At 39.4% G+C, this 22,443-nt stretch overlaps 1 protein-coding gene across 1 annotated transcript in view; it reads left to right on the top strand.

The window, feature by feature from the left end:
• Positions 1–8,090, top strand: part of LOC137326922 (transmembrane gamma-carboxyglutamic acid protein 1-like) — a 29,792-nt gene extending 21,702 nt beyond the window's left edge. Inside the window, exon 4 of the mRNA XM_067992305.1 lies at positions 5,489–8,090. Coding sequence (XP_067848406.1) covers positions 5,489–6,001 — 513 coding nt within the window. The 3' untranslated portion in view covers positions 6,002–8,090. The remainder of the gene's footprint in view (positions 1–5,488) is intronic.
• The last annotated feature ends 14,353 nt before the right edge of the window (positions 8,091–22,443 follow it).

Raw genomic sequence — 22,443 nt, 5'->3', positions numbered from 1 at the left:
ATTAAAAGGAATATTAGTACAAAATAAGAGGTGTATATATAGCAAAAGATATTAAACACTAAAAAAGCTTCCAGTATCATAAGTGCAGGAGAAGTTGGGGAAATCAGAATTTTAGAAGATAAGTGGCTATGAAATTCATGAAGATGAAGTAATTGAATAATTGAACAATTTCTAGTAATATTCATTTAAGTGGATAACAATTCTTGTAGTACATCGAATATCCTAGATGATTTCAGAAGTCAGTGTGATGCAGCTACTTGTGAGTTTTAAAGGGACTCGAGACTAACAAATACCTTGAGCCACGTGGCTGTTGTCCTAGGTGCTGAAGGACACCAGGGAGGCAATTTGCATGACACTAGGTATTGTCGTAAAGCAATCAATGGGCACAGTTTGGTTCTGCAGGACTGGGAGCAAAGCTGGGTAACAAATATAACCCAGGAAAATACAAGCCTATTAATGTAATATTGCAGTGGCCGGTATAACCTGACACCCGAGATCCTGGAGGTAATTGTACTGGAAGTTTCAGCAGTTCATTCCAGTGAATTATTCACACCCCACTATCTCACTTTCCTTCTGTCGCTCTCCCTATTTCTCCGCACTTTTTTTCCTCAATGCCCCTTTTCTTATCCGATTAATCGCTAATATCCTGCGCTTGCATTCTGTTCAGCATCCTTGTGTTCCAACAATCCTATTCTCGGTGTCAGTTTGTTAAATGGCGAAGGCTCTATGTGGAATAGTTTGTTTTTACATATCATCCAAGTCTCTGCCTGTTTACCTACATGGTTCATTTCATCTTCACTGCATGCAATAAACAGAATTGAATGACTCTTCCAGACAGACCTAACAATAATTGAAATTCCACCTCGTGTAATTATAATGTACGGCATTAGATTGTGGGATTGTTCAATAAACAAAATGCCAACATCACCGTTGCTACTTATTATCAGTTATTATGAATTAACTGGTTACTGTCTCATTTCTATTTGTGCTAATTGATTACTGCTTTTGCTGAACGGGGCTGAAGTACACAGCGGTCTGGTCAGTTTAACCTGTGATGTTGGAGGGTTGAACGGGGCTGAGGAAAGCAGCGGTCTAGTTGTCGTTTCAGGCGGCAGCTGCTTGAACTGCCTGAAATAGCTGGCGCACTTAACAGTTTAAGTGGCACCTTTGTAATTTACACCTAAGGAAAATGGCAAATGGTCAGTGCCATTTGCCCGATATAGCAGTTGTCTGGGATAAGCAGGGATGGTGTAAGTGGTGGTGACTGTACTCATTTTTAATTCACTAATCAATTAGCCACATGTGGCTAATGTATTAGACAACACTGATCTAACAACAACACTGATCTGCATTAAGGGCCTGTATATTGAAAGCAGATCTAATCTTGTCAAATCTGTTGGTGTTACTAAAGTAAGGAGAGCAAAGGAATTGGAGGATGCTGTGAGATTTGCAGAAGTAGTTAGATTAGTTATGCCACTTGGCAGACAAATGTAAAGTTTTGAATGTTAATGCTAAAAATGTTTTGAACAAGGCATCATATTGAATTGCAAGTAACATTAGGTTCATCATTTTCAATGTTCATGCAGTATGGTGAAGCAATTAAATGCTAGGATATATAGCTAGTACAGTATAAATCTTCAGAGTGTATGCTGTGTCATTACAATGTACTAGGTAAGATCATAGTTGGAGCACTGCATTCCACTCTGGTAACCACAGCACAAAAAATAGTGCATTGGAGAGGATACAAGGAAGAGGAACAAGATTTATTTGAAGTGTAACCGGGATCAACTGTGAGGAAAGATTTGTAAAAATGCAGGTTTTATGGTTTAGAAAGAAGGTGGTTAAGAGGGAACCTTACCGAAATATATAAAATGTTGAAATTCTACAAACTCAAGTGTCCAGTCTCCAGTTTGAGAGTCAAATCTGACCTTCCTAATTTTAAAAGACAACTGAGCAGCTCCTGATTGAAGGCAAATTGCTCTGATTTGAAAACTTGCCAGCAAAAATGGTCTTTGTCGAGGGGGGAATAGAAAAATAATGAAATAGTGCTATTGGGTCTCTCAGAAGGAGTGCAATGGACTAACACCTTCCAGCAACGCTGCTTTTCCCCCTTCAAGAATACATGTCTCAAGGATCCACGATACCACAAGTCCAAACTGCATGGTAAGCGAGATAGTCCTTTGAACTCCCACTGAGAGCCAGAAGCCGTCTTTTTTTTCTCCTCCCCTCTCCTCCCTCCCCCAAAAAATTGATTGTTTCTGCCAGTGTTTTTTTTTTGGAGGTGAGTGCTTTTAACTAGTGTTTGTTTCACTCACCTGTGCCTCTGCTAGGAGAGAAGGTTGTCTTCAGAGCTTCACTAGTCAGAGTAGCTACTTTACCCAAGGCAGGCGTTACAAAGGTTCACACAAGCTGCTGCCTCTAACTTGCCCACTTATCTGTGCCCCAATGCTACTGCACCCTGTATGCTATTGTGAAGGCAAAGTGGAGAGAGGAGTAAAAGCAGAGGAGAAAGAAATCGTAAGAGAACAAGGGAAAGTGAAGGGACCGAGGGGAAGACAAATGCAAAGGAATAGTTTGAAATGGCAGGGTCTAACAATTTTCCAGTAGTATGGATTAGATGTTGGATGTAATGTTTAATCAGATTCATGACTCAAATAATTTCATCACCAACTGCCCAATCCTCCAAAAAGTTTGACACTCCAATATTGATAAAACAAATTCAGGTATTATTGCAAGTTAAGATAGGAAAGTACATTATATTAAAAAGTAACTTGAAAAAGATATTGGGAAGAAATGTTTTCACCCAGAGTTACACATATTTGTAATAATTATCTAGGCAAGCTAGTAGAAACCACTTTTTAGAGACATTCAGAAATGTGGTTAGATGCTAAAATAGGATAGCTGGATACTGGAGAAATTAGTTTTGATGGGCTAGATGGCCTTGTTCTTTTGATTCCTTTTTCTGTTCCAAACTTGCAGATGCTATATTTAAAGAAGTTTAATGTTCATACAGAAGGGATGGAAACTGGAGGGCAGGATTGCTTTCAGTGTAAAGCACCCTGCATTGTCTTCATGATTTAAAATCGTTCTCCTTTAGGTGCCATGTTGGCACAGAATGGGGGCATGATACTTTTTAAACAGATTCTGCCATGGAGAGTTACAGAGAAAGGGTCTGGCACTTCCCCACAGGATGCAGAAACATTGGAGGATAGTTATTGCTGGGCCACTGTCAAATATGCCCTAGCAGCTGTCTCACTGGCAGCATAGAGGGAGCCCGAGGATTACACTTGCTTGTGAGCCAACTGGGTGGAATTAATTAGGTGAACTCTCCTACCTAAATGGGGAGAGAAGTTTTTAATTGCTTCCCTATGCCTTTGTTGAGGTGTGAAATTTCAGAGTGGGCAGTGGCTGCAGTAAAGCTTGCTTAATATCAGCCACAGCTTCATCTATTGAAACGTGGTGGGGGTTGGGAACTATGAAATGTGACCGGACAGTATTTACATGGGTTTAAGCTGTAAGTATATCCAACATTGCTTTACTTCTAATGGAGGGACAAAAAACATAAGTACACAAAACTGTAAAGGGGGAAATACAGATGTCCCAGGCACAAAATGGTCCTGCATTTCTAATTGGTCCAGAGTATGCTTCACTGAAAATGTTTTCACTTTTATACTTGAGTTTTAATCAAAAAAAGGAAAATCGAAGTGACATTTGGAAAAGACCAAGATAACATAACATGTTTTCCCCTATAAGTACCTCAACAGTCACTTTGACATCAAACCCCATACCCCAGTTCAGACACGATAACTAACTGCATTCAACTCCCCACTCTAAGAGGCGTTCTCTCCTCCAACAACCCTCCCAATACATACTGACACTTTCCGTTTCCCCCTCCCCCCCCCCCCCCAATTTATCCTGTCATGTTTCTGCTCTCGCCCCAGTTGTGGCACTCTCTCTTTTATACCCCCCCCCCCCCCCCCCCACTTCTGACAATCTGAACTGAGATCCTTTCCAATAACAGCAGGATTGTCTTAGGAAAAGACCTGAGGGGAGAGGGCCTGGTCCGTGATGACCAATTGAGTGGATTCCCAAAATACTTCGTGCAAAATGGTTATGGTTTGTATGTTTGCAAACATATCTTATTTTGCTTTTTCGTAACTTGCAACCAGCAGCTTCCTGTGCAGAGAATTGCAGGGGTGGGGGGCTCTATGTGCAATGGAGTCTGATTCTGCGCAATTTTTATCTGGATCCTAGGTTTTTATTTATTTTGCTGACTGCCAGGATGTTTTGCAACAATCAATTATTTATTATTTTACTGATATTACTTGTCCATCAACGTTTGTTATATGGCATGAACAATGTGGGGTTCTTTGGCCATTAATGTTACCCATGACTACCACCAGTGGCACAGAAATATCAACCAAAACTGAATTGAACTATTACCAACATCATTGCAGCAAGATAAAATGCCTTGGAGTAACTTTCTAAGTCAGTAATCACATCTCTGGGTTAGAGAAACAGTGAGAGTAAAACGTGACTGTTTGTTTGTATTTTATACATCAGTCATCTAGTAGCTTTGTTTATATTTTGATACCTAAATGATCTCATCTTTGATTTTAGATAATGTTTAAATTGAGCTTTACAATTGATCATGTAATCCTCATCAATGAGATTATTGCCTGTGTATTCTCTGACTAATTTCTTCACTCTTGATATACAACAAAAAAAATGGTTTTCATCATGAGGGACAACAACCTTTCAAGGATTTTTTTAGGCAGTCCCTTTTCCTTTGTTCCCTTTTCCTTCCTTTCTCTTTGCTCATCTTTCCTTCCCCTAATTAGAATGTTTTTCAGCTTTCAGAAATTTTCCCGAGTCCTTCAAGACACAAAAGAACAGTCCTCAAAGATTTTATGAAGTACTGACTTAGTTATATTTTGCAACTTTTTTTTTAAAAAAAGCTTTGCCCAAACTGTATATACTGCTGCCCAGTAAACAATCAGTGCTATTGGATTCAGGCCTTCACCAATCAATCTGTCATTTGTTGATGCCAGTGCCTGGCTTCATCCTGGTCACAGATCTCAATGTCACCTCCCTTCATTCTGTCCTTAGAGATTTTTCAATTTGTGAAGCCTGTTCCAAACTCTGCTCAAGAGCTCAGTGCATTTGGCCATTGGGAAAATCAGCTTGGTTCAAAAGTTCTGTCTAAAATACAGGAAGCACTTACTGTTTAATTGCATTCCTGTCTTTTACAAAAGGAACTCCTGCAATTTATTTCAAATTTAAATCACTTTTCCTTCCCATTATGAACTCATAACTTTGAACAGCTGGCATTTAATTAAACTAACTTTGCTCAAATTGCATTTTTACTGGTGTTTGTGTAGATTTTATATTATATAATGCAGTGTAGAAAGATTATTTGTGCTGAACATTGTTAAAAATTGATGTAAATCAGTTTAATGTTGACAATTGTTTTATGTTTTGTTTTCAGAATGAATTCTGGAAAAATTACATCAAAGGACCAAATGAGGATCTAGGAAGTGGCTCTGCTGTCAATATGGAATCAGTTTATCTTGTGGCTCCTCTAATGGCAGGCCTTCTCGTGATTATTATTATACTGTTTGCTATCTGGAGGTGCCAAGTGAGAAAGGCAAATCGCAGGCAGAATGCTTATGCCCAGACGCGGCACCAGGCAAACCAGCCCACTCGAAACGTATCAGTGGTTGTGTTTGGTTACAACGAGCATCCTGTCAGTCCATTTGGTAGATTACATGCTCAGCAACCGGAGGCTATGACTACCGATTACTCCAATGGAAATGCACTCACTGCAGCCTTCCCAATGCATGGTCCCCTCTGTTCAGGATCATCTGGACTCTCAAATTCAGATCTACCACCATCCTATGATGAGGCTACTGGGGAGGTGGGGAATATAAGAATTAATGATGATGTGCAACACAGCGAGGATCCTCCAAAGTATGAAGAAATTGTGACCCCCCAAATGTAGCTAAAAATGTACCATCTGAAGTTGCCACTAATGTTAGATGAACAGAATTTTTTTAATTTAACATTACATCTATAATTAAGTGTTAGTATATTTAATTTGACAATTACATTACAAGTAGACAGCTTTTCTTTTGTAATGCTAAATTGAATGAAAGTTGATTTGTACCTGATTATGTATTGGCTTTTGAATATACACCACCAGCAAACTAAATCCATTAAGGACTTTATTCCTTCCTCCTCTACTGATTATTGTAAAATACAGAATCCAGGGTATATGTGTATATGTAATGCACTCCAAAAAAAATCAAGTCATGGGTTCATGGGCTACAGTCAGGTCAGTCTTCAGAGGTCGATGCAGTTTTTACAGTGGTGTTGCATTACTGATCTTAAATACACTTTTTAAAAAAAAATTGCAATTTGATAAGTTAGGGGGATAAAAAAAGATGGTTTCTTGAAGCACTTGGTTAGAGGTTGGGAGTTAGTATCTCCTTGTTGGGCAGGGAACAGGGGTAATATGAAGTAATCTGCATACATGTAAACATTACATTGTACTTGTATTTAATACATTTCTGGTGGATACAAGTGCTAGTCAAGAGAATTAATTTTTTTAAATTTTCAAGTCACACTTCTTAGGACAAACAAATAACAAAATAATGTGAGATTTTAAAAGAACTCTAGTTAACTTGTCTTTTTTTCTGTCTTTTCTATTCTATTTTTAAATAGGTTTTGTACTACAAAGATAGAATCCAACCTTCATTATTTTGTTTATACTTTATTCATCAATCTTCTAGAACTAGAAACCCAAAAAGGGAGTGGGATCCTTTTTAGGTCTTCAATCTTGGTCCATTACACTGAAGCAAGTTGTCAGACAATGCCTTGCCTCTGAATTGTCGGTTTTCAGAACAGCTAATTAAGAGCTGGTCCGCACTGTTGCTGTCTTTTAGAGTAGACATTAGGACTTGGGTTACGCAAGAAAAGATCTAGTGTGCTTAAATTGTGTGTGTTTATGGAATATGTCGGTCCCTCCTTTCACCCCTCCCAAAGAAATTACACATCCCAAACTTGACCTTGGTCTTGCTGGGGGCAGGATCAGGTTTTAAGGATTGATTTGCCACCTGAATTTTATTCAACATTCAACAGAAAAACAATTTTTATATAAGCAAATGATAGCTGATGTGACCAGTTTTGTTTTATCTTGTGTGATTTTCCTGCCAGTATCTTCATAGCTTTTCGTCAATAGTGGCTATACAATGCTCTGCCTTTTAATTGTATAACTGATCATCCAGTTTCTTGTACAATTGAATCATACAAACTGCACTGTGCTTTACCATATCTTAGTATTTTCCAAACTTTAAGTGTGAATTGGTATAATAGTAAACTTCCAAAATGGGTACATTTTAAAATGCTGTTAATTGCTTTGTAAACTACACCATGAATAATGGCTGTTTAAAGAATTGGACCTCCATCATCCAGAAATAGCTTTTGTCCCTTTCCCCCATACTGCCACCAAAACTAAGGGTGGCCCCATAACACATGGGAAATTAATTACCGGACTGATTACTTTTTATATTTAAAATGACACAGTTGGGTTTTCAAAGCTCGTATTGATCTATAATTTAGACAAGATGAAGCTGAATTTTAATTTTTTTTTGTTAGTTGGCTCTCTAGTTAGTTCAAGTTCTGATCAGATGATTAGAAACCCAAAGTATTCAACTATCCAAATTCAAAATCCCTCAGGTTCAACTCAAATGCTTATTAACACTTTATTTCTATTTGCAAAAAAATGGTGTGTATTGGTAATGAATAATAATAAGTGTGCACTTTTGGCACAAAAGAACAATGTATTTTTGATTTGTTTTTCAGGGGTACAAGTTTCAGAAAAAAACTAATTTAAGAATCTGAAGTTTAGAGGAATGTAAGATTGGGTGTGAGTTAAGTATTTTGGATATATATTAAACTGATGTGTTTAGGTATGTTTAATACATTAACAAAGTGAAAATCTTCATGAAGTGTCTGGTGTGCAGTAATACACCAACAAAAAGTGCCATTATTGAATGTCTCAGGAAACAGCAATTAAAACTGCAGATGGATATGATCCTATAATGGCTTTTTCTTCCAGTATTTGTATGTATGAAACAAAACCCTGTCTGTAATTTGTTAAATGTCCTCACAAATGAACACCTTGAGGAACGCTAGAAACTAAGGATACTATTTTATGCTTTTGTGCCTAGCCTCAAATGCAGTAAACATTACTATCCCAGCTGGGAAGCCAGTTACCTGATGCTGCTGCAGTGTTTTCCCCAGGCAAATTGTAAAGGATAGGGTCAGTGCAACACACTTATCCTGGAGTTTTGCTTTTCTGGAAAACTACTTTAGTCTTGTGTGGATTGTATTGCATTAATTAGTAACTTAGAAAAAGTTAATTAGCTTAAAAAGGCTACATTTCTACATTTAAAAAAAAAAGATAGTCTTCTGTTTGAGGTTCTAATTAATCAGAGAACTTAACTTGAGATGCCTTCCTCAGGGGGAAGGGGGAGGAAAATATAGCTGTAAATATGCCACGAATACCATTTTTAAACTGAGCATTGATGCCATCACATTCAACTCCCATACAAGCCTCCATTTTATGAGAGTATTGCAGGTGATGTTAAAATAGTGACATCACTACTAACTGTAATAAAAACAGAAAATGCTGGAGAAGCTCAGCAACTCAGGCAGCATCTGTGGAGAAAGAAACAGTTAACTTTTCAGGTCAAAGACCTTTTGTCAGTGTAACTGTAGCCTGGCTTATTTAGATATTATGTGTATGCTGAAATTTTGGGAGGAATGATATTGACTTTAATGGGTGTATGCATCACTATATTTTTGTATTAAGTTCTGATTCAGTATTACGGTGCACTTAAAGCATTTGGATATACTCTGTAATAAACATCTGTGATTTCACATTTATCATGCCAAGCAATCAGAAGTAGTGATATAACATGCTAATTTCTTCACTGTAAAGTGAGCTTGGAAGAAATGCATTTTACTGTTAAATGTAGCAATTCTAAACCTTAAAGATTTTTGAGTGATATCTTAATACCCTAATTAACAAAGCTTTGTAATAAATGAAGGAAGCACTGAATCAAAATATTTAATGCCTTAATTTTATAGTACAGAACTAATTCTATGTAACCTTTTTAGAAGAAAATATTCTGATCAGAAAAGGCTTGCTGTTTATATTACACATGCAAAATGTGCAACAAAAAATAAACTTGTTTAAAAACTCTTCATATGGTGTCTTGTGTAATTATACCATGCAGTATTTGTACCAGTTGCTGCATTGGGGAATGTGACTAAAATATTGAAGATTAACAGCTGGATTTATTTTTTAAAACCAAATGTACAGTCAAAGGGGAAAGTTTTTCACTGTACTTATCAAGAATGTTTGCTTTCACTATACTTAGCACACAGAGGACAACTTCACTCAAAAATGTTGTATTGAATCATCACAGTAGTACCAACAATTTAAAATGCCCATGAGCAAAAGCACTGCTTTGTGACCTTGGCTGGTAAAGTTCAATAAATGATCCTTACTGGCTTTTCTTCTCCTACCGCCCCCTGCCCCCTGCAGATAAATGAGATGATGTGATCATATCAAAGTGTGTGGCCATTTATGTTTTTATGCTTGCAGCTACATGCTATGTCTAGACGTGTATCTACTTCTCCATTCTTGAAAACCGAACATACTCCTGACACCAATTTTTGTTGCTTGGAAAGAAACTGATAATATAGCAGGTTTGCACACTTCCCATAACTGTGTAACTAACCCACAAGTTGCATTTCAATTGAAGTAAATTTTTTTAAATTGCAGTTTGTTTCCATTTGGGAAAGATGCAGTAATATTTAAATTTATTCCATTGTTAATAAAAGTTTTTTGAAAGCACAACTATTTTGATTCATTTAAACACTAAAAGCATTTTCGCTGACGGTATTTACCACCCATTATTTGCAGTATCCAACATACTTGGTTGAAAATTAACCTATTCTGCAACAATGTTTATCTTCCAATGTGGCACTTAGAATGTTTGTTTTTGCAGTAGCTTCTGAGAAAACTGTCCACGGTTGTCAAGGAGGAAAGTGGAGTGCATCAACCCATGGAAAGACTAAACTGGAATTTCAGTTGAAGTTCTCAAATACAGTACAATGTCAGAATCTTGTTTGCAGGCAAGCTTGAAATGGATTTTCTTTATAAGAGCCTCTTATTAGACCAGTTTTTTTAATATGTTACAACTTTGCACTATCTTTTAATATGGTCGTCAAATTTTTGTGCACCAGTCGACAGTCACTACTAATAAAGTTCGGTGCATGTGAAATAAGTTTTTGTGAGTGCGTTTTATAATCCACAGAGAGAGCGGGCACATAGATCAATTATATCGTATACAACATTGTGTGTTATTTGATAGCATGTTTCCATTAGTATTCTACCATGCAGCCATTGACTTACCACAAGCAATGACATGGGCATTTAGAATAAAGTGATTAAAATAAGTGGTTCATCTTTCATTCTTTGAAGAAACTTATTGTTTTATGTTTTCCACACATTTAGTTTCTTCCCATTATTTTCTTCTCCAATTATGTATGTGCAACTGAAAAGGAAGAGGACTTTTCCCTAAGGGCTAGGGCAGATAAACACAGTGATTAGCTGAAGCCTACCGATCAGAGGTCCCAGGTTCAATTCCAAGCCAGGTTGCCAGTAGGGGTGTTAGGATTGGCTTTGAGGTGGGGGAAAAATAGTTCCTATCAAATGACCCCTGCTGAAGTATTACTTGTGCAGACCTTTGGTGAAGACAGAATCAGGTTCAATTGTGATATTGACCCCCACCCCCGCTCCCCCAAGTCAACTTGTCTTGCTCTCACTGGACTGAAGACCAATGGTACAAGGAGATCGGTGCTTGTGGTACCACATCCCTGCAAAGTTTCAACACCTTCAGGAGAAGAAAATAATGGGAAGAAACTAAATGTGTGGAAAACATAAAACAATAAGTTTCTTCATAATGAATGAAAGATGAACCACTTATTTTAATCACTTTATTCTAAATGCCCATGTCATTACTTGTGGTAAGTCAATGGCTGCATGGTAGAATACTAATGGAAACATGCTATCAAATAACACACAATGAAGTATACGATATAATTGATCTTGCATGGCATTTCTTGTGGATTAAAAAATTCCTCTCTTTTCGTCCCCCCGCCCCCCACCCCTGCCGGCAGCCCAGGCCCAATCCCCTTGATCTTTCTACATTGCTATTAGCTGTGGCTCGGAGATAGCGCTCTTGCCTCTGAGTCAGAAGCTCGTGGGTTGAAGTCCCACTCCAGAGACTTGTTTACGTAATCTAGGCTAACACTCCAGTGCACGACTGAGGAAGTACTGCACTGTTGGAGATGCTGCTGTCTTACGAATGCGGTGTTAAACCAAGGCACTGTTTGTCCTCTTGCGTGAATGTAGAAGGTCGCATGGCACTATTTTGAAAAAGAGCCAGGGAGTTCTCCCTGGTATTCTGGCCAATATTTATCTGCCAACTAACATAATTAAAAATCAAATTATCTGGTCGTTATCACATTGCTGTGTGTGGGACCTTGCTATGTGCAAATTGGCTGCCGCATTTCCTTACAAAACAACAGTGACGACATTTCAAAAGTACTTAGTTGGTTGTAATGTACTTTGGAACGTCCTGAGGTCATGAAAGCCACTATATAAATGCAAGGTTTTTTTTTCTCCTTTTTCTTTCACATGTTCCTTTTAAATCAATTTCTATTTTGCCTTTTTTTGAGGTCCAGCAAGTTATAGCCGCTGTGCCAGGTTGGAGGTGTGTATTCACAAGAAAAACTATACAAGATCTGACTTTATTGTTTATGTTGTAGTTTTAACCCTTGTTCATTTTAATTCCTGTTCTGGAATACATGAGTAATAGTCCAGAGTCCTCTTATTTTTATCTGGTTCTATATCATTATTTAATATTTCAGTTATGCAATGCACATTCCTTCTATTGTTGTATTTACTCAATATTTAAATTATAATCCCAAAGCCACCGATGAGATGCTATTGCTATGTAATAGTTTTAATTCCAGTTGCAATTGTCATTTCTTATCCAGTCAGTTCCAGTTTCAATTATGGTTTTGATTCTGAACTCCTGTTCCATAGTTAATTTTGCTTCTGCCACAATAGCTTTTTCATTGACCACACTCACCTAGCCTAAGAAATTGCCTTTGTATCAGAATGTAATGGTATTTCCCTGGTGAAGGATAAGGGAGGTTGTAAAAAGGGACTTATCACTGGGAAAAGGATAATGGATGAGGAAAAAAATGGTCCTTGCGAAGGGAAGGCGGTGAAGTGGAGCTGTTCGAGTGAGATGGGGCAGCTGGAGTCGAATACGTATTTGATTCAGAAATCCTGCTACTGACTTATGATTTTATGGTGATTAACCATGTGCCAGTTTCTCACGGGTCACTTTTTACATCAAGATACATCAAGTCGACGGCACTGTAGACTGAAAACTTGGCTCTCAAGCAGTCTCACCACGATGTAATGGTTTTATTTTGCTCAGTGGGCTTTCAATTGTTTGCTATCATTTATCAATTAATTAAATAAAAATCGGGAATTAAAAAAAAGCTAGTATCAGTAATGGTGGCCATGAAACGACCGGATTGTCGGGAGTCCTCAACATTGACTCCAGGCCCCATGAAATCTCATGGCATCAAGTCAAACATGGGCAAGAAAATCTCCTGCTGATTACCACCTACCGCCCTCCCTCAGCTGATGAATCAGTCCTCCCCCATGTTCAGCACCACTTGGAGGAAACACTGAGGGTAGCAAGGGCACAGAATGTACTCTGGATGGGGGACTTCAATGTCCATCACTAAGAGTGGCTCGGTAGCACCACTACTGACCGAGCTGGCCGAGTTCTGAAGGACATAGCTGCCAGACTGGGCCTGCGGCAGGTAGTGAGCGAACCAACACAAGGGAAAAACCTACTTGACCTCGTCCTCACCAATCTACCTGTCGCAGATGCATCTGTCCATGACAGTATTGGTAGGAGTGACCACCGCACAGTCATCGTGGAGACGAAGTCCTGTCTTCGCACTGAGGACACCATCCAACGTGTTGTGTGGCACTATCACCATGCTAAATGGAATAGATTCAGAACGGTTCTAGCAGCTCAAAACTGGGCATCCATTAGCACTGTGGGCCATCAGCAGCAGCAGAATTGTATTCCATCACAATCTGTAACCTCATGGCCTGGTATATTCCTCATTCTACGATTACCAACAAGCCAGGGGATCAACCCTGGTTCAATGAGGAGTGTAGAAGAGCATGCCAGGAGCAGCACCAGGCATACCTAAAAATGAGGTGCCAACCTGGCGAAGCTACAATTCAGGACTACATGCATGCTAAACAGCGGAAGCAACATGTTATAGACAGAGCTAAGCGATTCCACAACCAACGGATCAGATCAATGCTCTGCAGTCCTGCCACATCCAGTCGTGAATGGTGGTGGACAATTAAACACCTAACAGGAGGAGGAGGCTCGATAAACATCCCCATCCTCAATGATGGCGGAGTCCAGCACGTGAGTGCAAAAGACAAGGCTGGAGCGTTTGCAACCATCTTCAGCCAGAAGTGCTGAGTGGATGATCCATCTCGGCCTCCTCACAATATCCCCACCATAACAGAAGCCAGTCTTCAGCCAATTCAATTCACTCCACATGATATCAAGAAACGGCTGAGTGCACTGGATACAGCAAAGGCTATGGCCCCGACAACATCCCGGCAGTAGTGCTCAAGACTTGTGCTCCAGAACTAGCTGTGCCTCTAGCCAAACCATTCCAGTACAGCTACAACACTGGCATCTACCCGACAATGTGGAAAATTGCCCAGGTATGTCCTGTCCACAAAAAGCAGGACAAATCCAATCCGACCAATTACCGCCCCATCAATCTACTCTCAATCATCAGCAAAGTGATGGAAGGTGTCGTCGACAGTGCTATCAAACGGCATTTACTCACCAATAACCTGCTCACCGATGCTCCGTTTGGGTTCCGCCAGGACCACTTGGCTCCAGACCTCATTACAGCCTTGGTCCAAACATGGACAAAAGAGCTGAATTCCAGAGGTGAGGTGCGAGTAACTGCCCTTGACATCAAGGCAGCATTTGACCGAGTGTGGCACCAAGGAGCCCTCGTAAAATTGAAGTCAATTGGGAATCAGGGGGAAAACTCTCCAGTGGCTGGAGTCATACCTAGCACAAAGGAAGATGGTAGTGGTTGTTGGAGGCCAATCATCTCAGCCCCAGGACATTGCTGCAGGAGTTCCTCAGGGCAGTGTCCTAGGCCCAACCATCTTCAGCTGCTTCATCAATGGCCTTCCCTCCATCATAAGGTCAGAAATGGGGATGTTCGCTGATGATTGTACAGTGTTCAGTTCCATTTGCAACCCCTCAGATAATGAAGCAGTCCGTGCCCGCATGCAGCAAGACCTGGACAACATCCAAGCTTGGGCTGATAAGTGGCAAGTAACATTCGCGCCAGACAAGTGCCAGGCAATGACCATCTCCAACAAGAGAGAGTCTAACCACCTCCCCTTGACATTCAACGACATTACCATCGCCGAATCCCCCACCATCAACATCTTGGGGGTCACCATTGACCAGAAACTTAACTGGACCAGCCACATAAATACTGTGGCTACAAGAGCAGGTCAGAGGCTGGGTATTCTGCAGCGAGTGACTCACCTCCTGACTCCTCAACACCTTTCCACCATCTACAAGGCACAAGTCAGGAGTGTGATGGAATACTCTCCACTTACCTGGGTGAGTGCAGCTCCAACAACGCTCAAGAAGCTCGACACCATCCAGGACAAAGCGGCCCGCTTGATTGGCATCCCATCCACCAGCCTAAATATTCACTCCCTTCACCACTGGCGCAGTGGCTGCAGTGTGTACCATCCACAGGATGCACTGCAGCAACTCGCCAAGGCTTCTTCGACAGCACCTCCCAAACCCGCGACCTCTACCACCTAGAGGGACAAGGGCAGCAGACACATGGGGACAACACCACCTGCACGTTCCCCTCCAAGTCACACACCATCCTGACTTGGAAATATATCGCTGTTCCTTCATCGTCACTGGGTCAAAATCCTGGAACTCCCTACCTAACAGCACTGTGGGAGAACCTTCACCACACGGACTGCAGCGGTTCAAGAAGGTGGCTCACCACCACTTTCTCAAGGGCAATTAGGGATGGGCAATAAATGCCAGCCTCGCTAGCGATGCCCACATCCCATGAACAAATAATAAAAAATAAATTACTTAGTAAGCTTACCAATGGATTGGCATTCCCATTTTGTTTATTTTGATCATTCAACAGATTATGAACTTTCTCAAAGTACGACCAATTTAGAAATAATTTGCTTTTCCCTGTTTTGTTCCCCTCCCACTTTTCTGATAACTTTTACTAACTGTTAATCATAGTACATATTAGGAATTCTTTTAAAGTCAAATCCTACTCATGTGCATTATTTCCCTAGATTTATTTTAACATTTTGTCAGTAGCTAAATAACACTTTAAAAGTTTTCTGCAAATTAAGTTTTATTCATTCTCTTTGCTTTCTCCTTGAACTCATCAAAACTATATTTTCTTTCAAGACAGGAAAAACATACAAGCGTATGGAGTTAAATTCCACAACATTTCTCCCTTCTGTATTTGCTCTTTTAAAATTTTGAAAAAATATGATAACATTTTTCATCTTCATACTGCTGACTGATAACTTTCTGGGATATTTCCTAGAAACCCATTTACTTAATTAAATCCCTGGTATATTTTCTGCCATTTGCTAATTTTAGTGTAAAAATTACCTGAGAGGTTTCCCTAATTTACTCGTGTCTCAGGTGAAGGTTATTTTGATGAAAAAGTAGACTATTTTAAAAAAAATTCTGATATTTTATTTCACTTCTGGATTTTCACATTTTAAGTATCACTCACTACAGTTCTAACAAGTTTCCCTCAGTTTTTTTTCTCTACATCATAATGAACTTCAGACAGTCCTTCCATACTCACAGACCACATTACATCTATAAAATGAAATCTTGCATTTACGCGTGCTCATGGGGCATGGGAAAATGGTTGTACATGAAAGTGTCTGTGAGGCAAAAGAATCTTAATTGCTGTTTCTCATCAAGATAATATTTGAGCCAATGAATCATAAAGCATGTTGATTGGATCAAATGCTCCACTGACTAAAGACTAATCAAAACCAACTAAAACACAGCCAAACAACCAAATCACTGAATTTTTCATTCAAGAGATCTGCAAAAGTAAACATGCGTCCCTTAGAGGCAGAGACAGGAGAAATTATAATGGCGTATAAGGAAATGGCAGAGACAATAAACAAATATTTTGTATCTGTCTTCTCAGTACAAGACACAAAAAACATACTGGAAATAGTGGGGAACCAAGGGTCTAATGAGAGTGAGGAACTTAAAGCAATTAAAATTAGTAAAGAAAAAGTACTGGAGAAATTAATGGGACTAAAAGCTAACAAATCCCTGGGACCTGATGGCCTACATTCTAGGGTTTTAAAAGACGTGGTTACAAAGATAGTGGATGCATTGGTTTTGATCTTCCAGAATTCCCTAGATTCTAGAACGGTCCCCGTGGATTGGAAGGTAGCAAATGTAACCCTGCTATTCAAGAAAGGAGGGAGAGAGAATACTGGGAACTATAGGCCAGTTCGCCTGACATCAGTAGCAGGGAAAATGCTAGAATCTATTATTAAGGATGTAGTAACAGGGCACTCAGAAAATCATAATATGATTAAGCAGAGTCAACATGGTTTTATGAAAGGGAAATCATGTTTGACAAATCTATTAGAGTTTTTTTTTTGAGGGTGTAACTAGCAGGGTAGATAAGGGGGATCCAGTGGATGTAGTATATTTGGATTTTCAAAAGGCATTCGATAAGGTGCCACACAAGAGGTTGTTACACAAGATTAGGACTCATGGGATTGGGGATAATATATTAGCGTGGATTGAGGATTAGTTAACGGACAGAAAACAGAGAGTAGGAATAAACTGGTCATTTTCGGGTTGGCAGGTGGTAACTAGTGTGGTGCAGCAGGGATCAGTGCTCAGGCCTCAGCTATTTACAATCTATATCAATGACTTAGATGAGGGGACCGAGTATAATGTATCCAAGTTTGCTGACAATACAAAGCTAGGTGGCAAAATAAGCAGTGGCAAAGAGGCTGCAAAGGGATATAGGCAGGTTAAGTGAGTGGGCAAGAAGGTGGCAGATGGCATATAATGTGGAGAAATGTGAAATTATCCACTTTGGTAGGAAGAATAGAAAAGTAGAATATTTTTTAAAAGGTGAGAGACTAAGAAATGTTGGTAGTCAGAGGGATTTGGGTGTTCTTGTAGAAGAAACACAGAAAGTTAACATGCAGGTATAGCAAACAATTAGGAAGGCAAATAGTATTTTTGCTTTTATTGCAAGAGGGTTGGAGTATAAGAGTAAGGAGGTCTTGCTGCAATTATATAGCGCTCTGGTGAGACCACACCTGGAGTACTGTGTACAGTTTTGGTCTCCTTACCAAAGGAAGAATATACTTGCCTTAGAGGAGGTGCAATGAAGGTTCACTAGATTGATTCCTGGGATGAGAGGGTTGTCCTATGAGGAGAGATTGAGTAGAATGGGCCTATATTCTCTGGAGTTTGGAAGAATGAGATGTGATCTCATTGAAACGTATAAAATTCTTAAAGGGCTTAACAGAGTAGATGCTGGGAGGCTGTTTCCCCTGGCTGGAGAGTCCAGAACTAGAGGTCATAGTCTCAAGATAAGGGCTCGACCATTTAGGACTGAGATGAGGAAAAATTTCTTCACTCAGAGGGTTGTGAATCTTTGGAATTCTCTAACCCAGAGAGCTGAGTCTATTCAAGACTGAAATTGATGGATATTTGGCACTAAGGGAATCAAGGGATATGGGGATAGGGTGGGAAAGTGGAGTTGAAGTAGAAGATCAACCATGATCTTATTGAATGGCGGAGCAGGCTCAAGAGGCCGTATGGCCCACTCCTGCTCTTGTTTCTTATGTAACCCCCTTCCTCATTATTTCAACAACCATGTTGTTTCTCCACCCAGCCAAGAATATATTGCTAAAATTAACATAAATTAATTCTGGAAAAAACATTAATTCACCCATCCCATCTTCTAATGCACACCTCCCAATAGCTAAAACAACTTTGGCTCACCTCTCTGAAGGTACTTGGGTATAATTTTGGCTTGTTCCCCAACGCCAGGATACTTAAACTGGGCTTTCCTTGTTGCTAATTTGCCCCGCCACACGTGTGTTATGTGAGTGCAAGGAGCAGTACAGACAGGATAAAATTACATTACAGTGCATCAACATACTTAGTTTTCATAAATATACGAAAACTTGCTGAAAAGTAATATCACACACAAGTTGACATTAAATGTGTACACTTTTTATTCTGCAAAAAGCTATATTTTTCATGTTGCTCAAAATAAAAAGTAGATTTTTTTGTTAAATATGGAAGATTTAGAAACTCGATCTCTTGTGCAAGTAATGGAATAGCTATAAGGAAATAAGCTGCAGTGTTTTATTTAGTCGCTTGGCAACCAACCACATACTCAGACAAGAAGGCAAGGAATCCTTTGAATACATCTAAAAGTTACCTGCAAAAAGTCAATAATAAATCCAATAGGGAATTCAGGAGAAACTTTCTTATCCAAAGAGTGGTAAGAATGTGGAATGCGCTACCACAAGGAGTAGTTGAGGCAAATAGCATAGATACATTTAAGGGGAAGCTAGATGAGCTCATGAGGGAGCAAGGAATAGAAGGGTATGCTGATAGGGTTAGATGAAGTAGTGAGGGAGGAGGCTCGTGTGGAGCATAAACGCTGGCATAGACCAGTTGGGCCGAATAGCCTGTTTCAATGCTGTAGACTCGATGTAACTCAATGTAAAGAGTGGCCTGTGAGAAGCTGGCACATGGTTAATCACCATAAAATCATAAGTCAGTAGCAGGATTTTTGAATCGACTAAGTATTAGACTCCAGCTGCCCATCTCACTTGAACCGCTCCACTTCACCGCCTTCCCTTTGCAAGGGCCATTTTTTTCCCACCTTTTATCCTTTTCGCAGTGATAAGTCCCTTTTTACAACCTCCCTTATCCTTCACCAGGGAAATACTATTACATCCTGACAGACACGTAGGCAGTTTCTAAGGCTGGGTGAGTGTGGTCAATGAAAAAGCTCCAGTGACAGAAGCAAAATTAACTATGGAACAGGAGTTCAGAATCAAAGCCATAATTGAAACTGGAACTCCCAAAATGACTAAGTAGTTTCCTCCCAGTTTGTTTTGGAATACGGTGGAATTCCCCCTTCAAAAGGGGATGTAAACATCACTGGCAGATAACTGTTTTAATCGTCAAACTGATTGCGTTGTACAGATTTTCAGCCAGGGTTGTTTGAAATTTAAATTGGACTGAATGCCTATAGATTTCTGAGTTATTAAATTGTTTTTTGTAGACAGTGATGTAAAGTAGCAATAAACAAAATACAAGTTTCACCCCAGAGGTATTTGTAAATGCAATAAGTAAAATATGATCACATCAAAAGAGGAACATGGTAAAGGTAAGTGACACTAGACATTAATAGATTCAGGAAGATGAGCCATTCCTTCCCTGAACGAAATGAAGCTATTTGTGTACTTCCTGATAACTTAAACTAAAATTTCCAGTTCTATGAGACCCACTGTGTAAAAATTAGAAAATGTGTAGAGAATTACCAAGTGAGACATAGTTTATTCAATTGTTCTATAAATTTAAGTGTGTATCTTTCATCACAGAAACTTTTTGTATCTATTTACTGGTATCATTAAACTTTAATTCCTAAGCTTTACATTGTTGCTGCAATAGTTAAAACTTTCTTTTCCTGTTTACTTGACCTTAATTGTAACATCTTAATTCAAATCTTTCCTTACCACACAATCTGGCCTTGCAGAAATTAAACTTCACTTCTCAGATTTGATGCATGTTGAAGGAAGTTTAAGTGTGGGGAATAAAAGATTCATCCATTTTGGACTTTCAAAATCAATGTTGAGTGTTCCCAAGTCAGGTGTAGCATAACCAGATGCAGAGTGAAGTCCCAATGTGAAGAAATTCCATTGCTAAACACAGTGATTCCTCCATAAACACACATACCAACCATCCTTCTGGGCTTAAGTGAGATTCCCAATTTACTGTTAAATTGTGAGCACTTGTGTTGTAGAGCCTGACCTACAGGATATGGCTTGAAGTTCTCTGAACTTAATTTGCATGGAATCCTTAGAAATGAAAGAGAACACTTTTATCATATTGAAATATTTTCAATTAAATAGTTTTTATAATTTGGAGTTAATAAAGCTAGTTGTGACATTTGAGTACTCTTTTACTGCAATATTTGTGACTTGTGTTACAATGTGTGAGTTGAAACTTACAAAACTATCTGGCCGAGAAACTAGAATTTCCTACACTCTATTCGTGCTCTGTCGTCCTTTTTCTTGCTCAATTTTCTCTCTCCCATTCTCAGTTTTTCTTAATTTCTTTTGGCTTTAAATTTTATGACCTTTTCTAACTAATTAATCTATTAACTAGTCATGCTGTCAGTCTAAGGATTAAAATATTCTACTATTGGTTCATGGGGGAGAGGGGAGAAGCAAAATGAAAGTCTGTTTCATACCACTACAAACCAAAGGTTGACATTCTAGTCATTTTAAGTATGGGGGAAAAATATAATAAAGGCCATTTCCTCTGCAGCACTGGCCATTTCCTGCTTGTGGTTTCATGTGATTCCCTTTATGCTACTTTGGTTTTTCACAAATTTACAATCTGATTTCCCAATAGGTGTGGAAATGGTAAGCTGGTAATACTGGTCAAATATCTGGTCAGAGAACTTCAAGCCATATCCTGTCCGTCAGGCTCTACAACACAAGTGCTCACAATTTAACAGTAAATTGGGAATCTCACTCAGGCCGGAAGGATGCTTGGTGTGTGTGTGTATGGAGGAATCACTGTGTTTCGCCATGGAATTTCTTCACATTGGGACTTCACTCTGCATCTGGTTATGCTACACCTGACTTGGGAACACTCAACATTGATTTTGAATGTCCAAAATGGATGAATATTTTATTCCCCACACTTAAACTGCACAATTTTCTGCATTTTGGGTAAAGTAATGATCTGACAGAAAGTTACAACATGCAATTAAATGTAAGTTGAAGCTATAATTGGAAATGAGCCACCTGATCTTTCTCAAGGTGATTGAATTTCTTTCACTTAATATTCACTTCCTTCTATTATAGGTATGAAAAGAAAATGGAACTTCCTGAGCTATCCCAAATATATCCCTATCAATTAATTCAATTAGAAATGCTAGAGGGAAAAAGTGCTGTCAATCTGAAACAAAAAAACAGAAAATGCACCTGTGGAGAGGACAAGCCATTAAAAGCTCCAGGGCAGACTGCAGTGCCCTATGACCAGAACACTCCTGCTGCTCTCTGCTGCCACTCGCTGCTTACTTGAGCTCTGTGCATCATCCAATGCACTCTGCTCAAATTCATTCTCAAAATCTCTCAGATATCTGTGTTGGTACTTTGCATGGATGCTGTGAGGGACGGTATGTCCTTTGAGGTGGGAGGATCCTGCCTCCCAAATCTGTTTCAGGTGTTTCACCTAGAGAAAGGGAAGAGTTATGTTACAGTAAGGGAAGCATGTTACAGTGGTGCCTTGATGACAACTCTTCAAATGTAACTTTCTGTTGGATAAATGACAAAATTCTTGGCTGGTGCATGCTTCAGTGGCAATAAGTGAGTGAGTGAATAAGGAGAAAAAAATAGCAGGAGAAATTTAGTATAAGCACAGAACTGGGACCAGGCTCCAATTTCACTATCCTCTGCTCCTCTGTGGCATCTCTGCTGCAGCTTCTTTACAGAGGGTCAGAGGACAAAGGTTGGGGACCCTGTTCTCAAGCAACTTCTCTCCCTCGTTATCTGAAATCTTCTTTTGCAAATATGGAAGAACAGGTGAGAAAGTTATTGGAAAATGTGAGGTTATGCACTTTGGCAGGAAAAATCAGAGAGCAAGTTATTATCTTAATGGCGAGAAACTGGAAAGTACTGCAGTTCAAAGGGATCTGGGGGTCCTAGTGCAAGAAAATCAAAAAGTTAGTGTGCAGGTGCAGCAGGTGATCAAGAAGGCCAACGGAATGTTGGCTTTTATTGCTAGCGGGATAGAATATAAAAACAGGGAGGTATTGCTGCAGTTATATAAGGTATTGGTGAGACCGCACCTGGAATACTGCATACAGTTTTGGTGTCCATACTTAAGAAAATACATACTTGCTCTC

The sequence above is a fragment of the Heptranchias perlo genome, chromosome 11 (genome assembly GCF_035084215.1).
Source record: "Heptranchias perlo isolate sHepPer1 chromosome 11, sHepPer1.hap1, whole genome shotgun sequence".
Lineage (NCBI taxonomy): Eukaryota > Metazoa > Chordata > Chondrichthyes > Hexanchiformes > Hexanchidae > Heptranchias > Heptranchias perlo.
The sequence above is the reverse complement of the archived record's forward strand: the minus strand, read 5'-3'. Positions and strand labels throughout refer to the sequence as shown.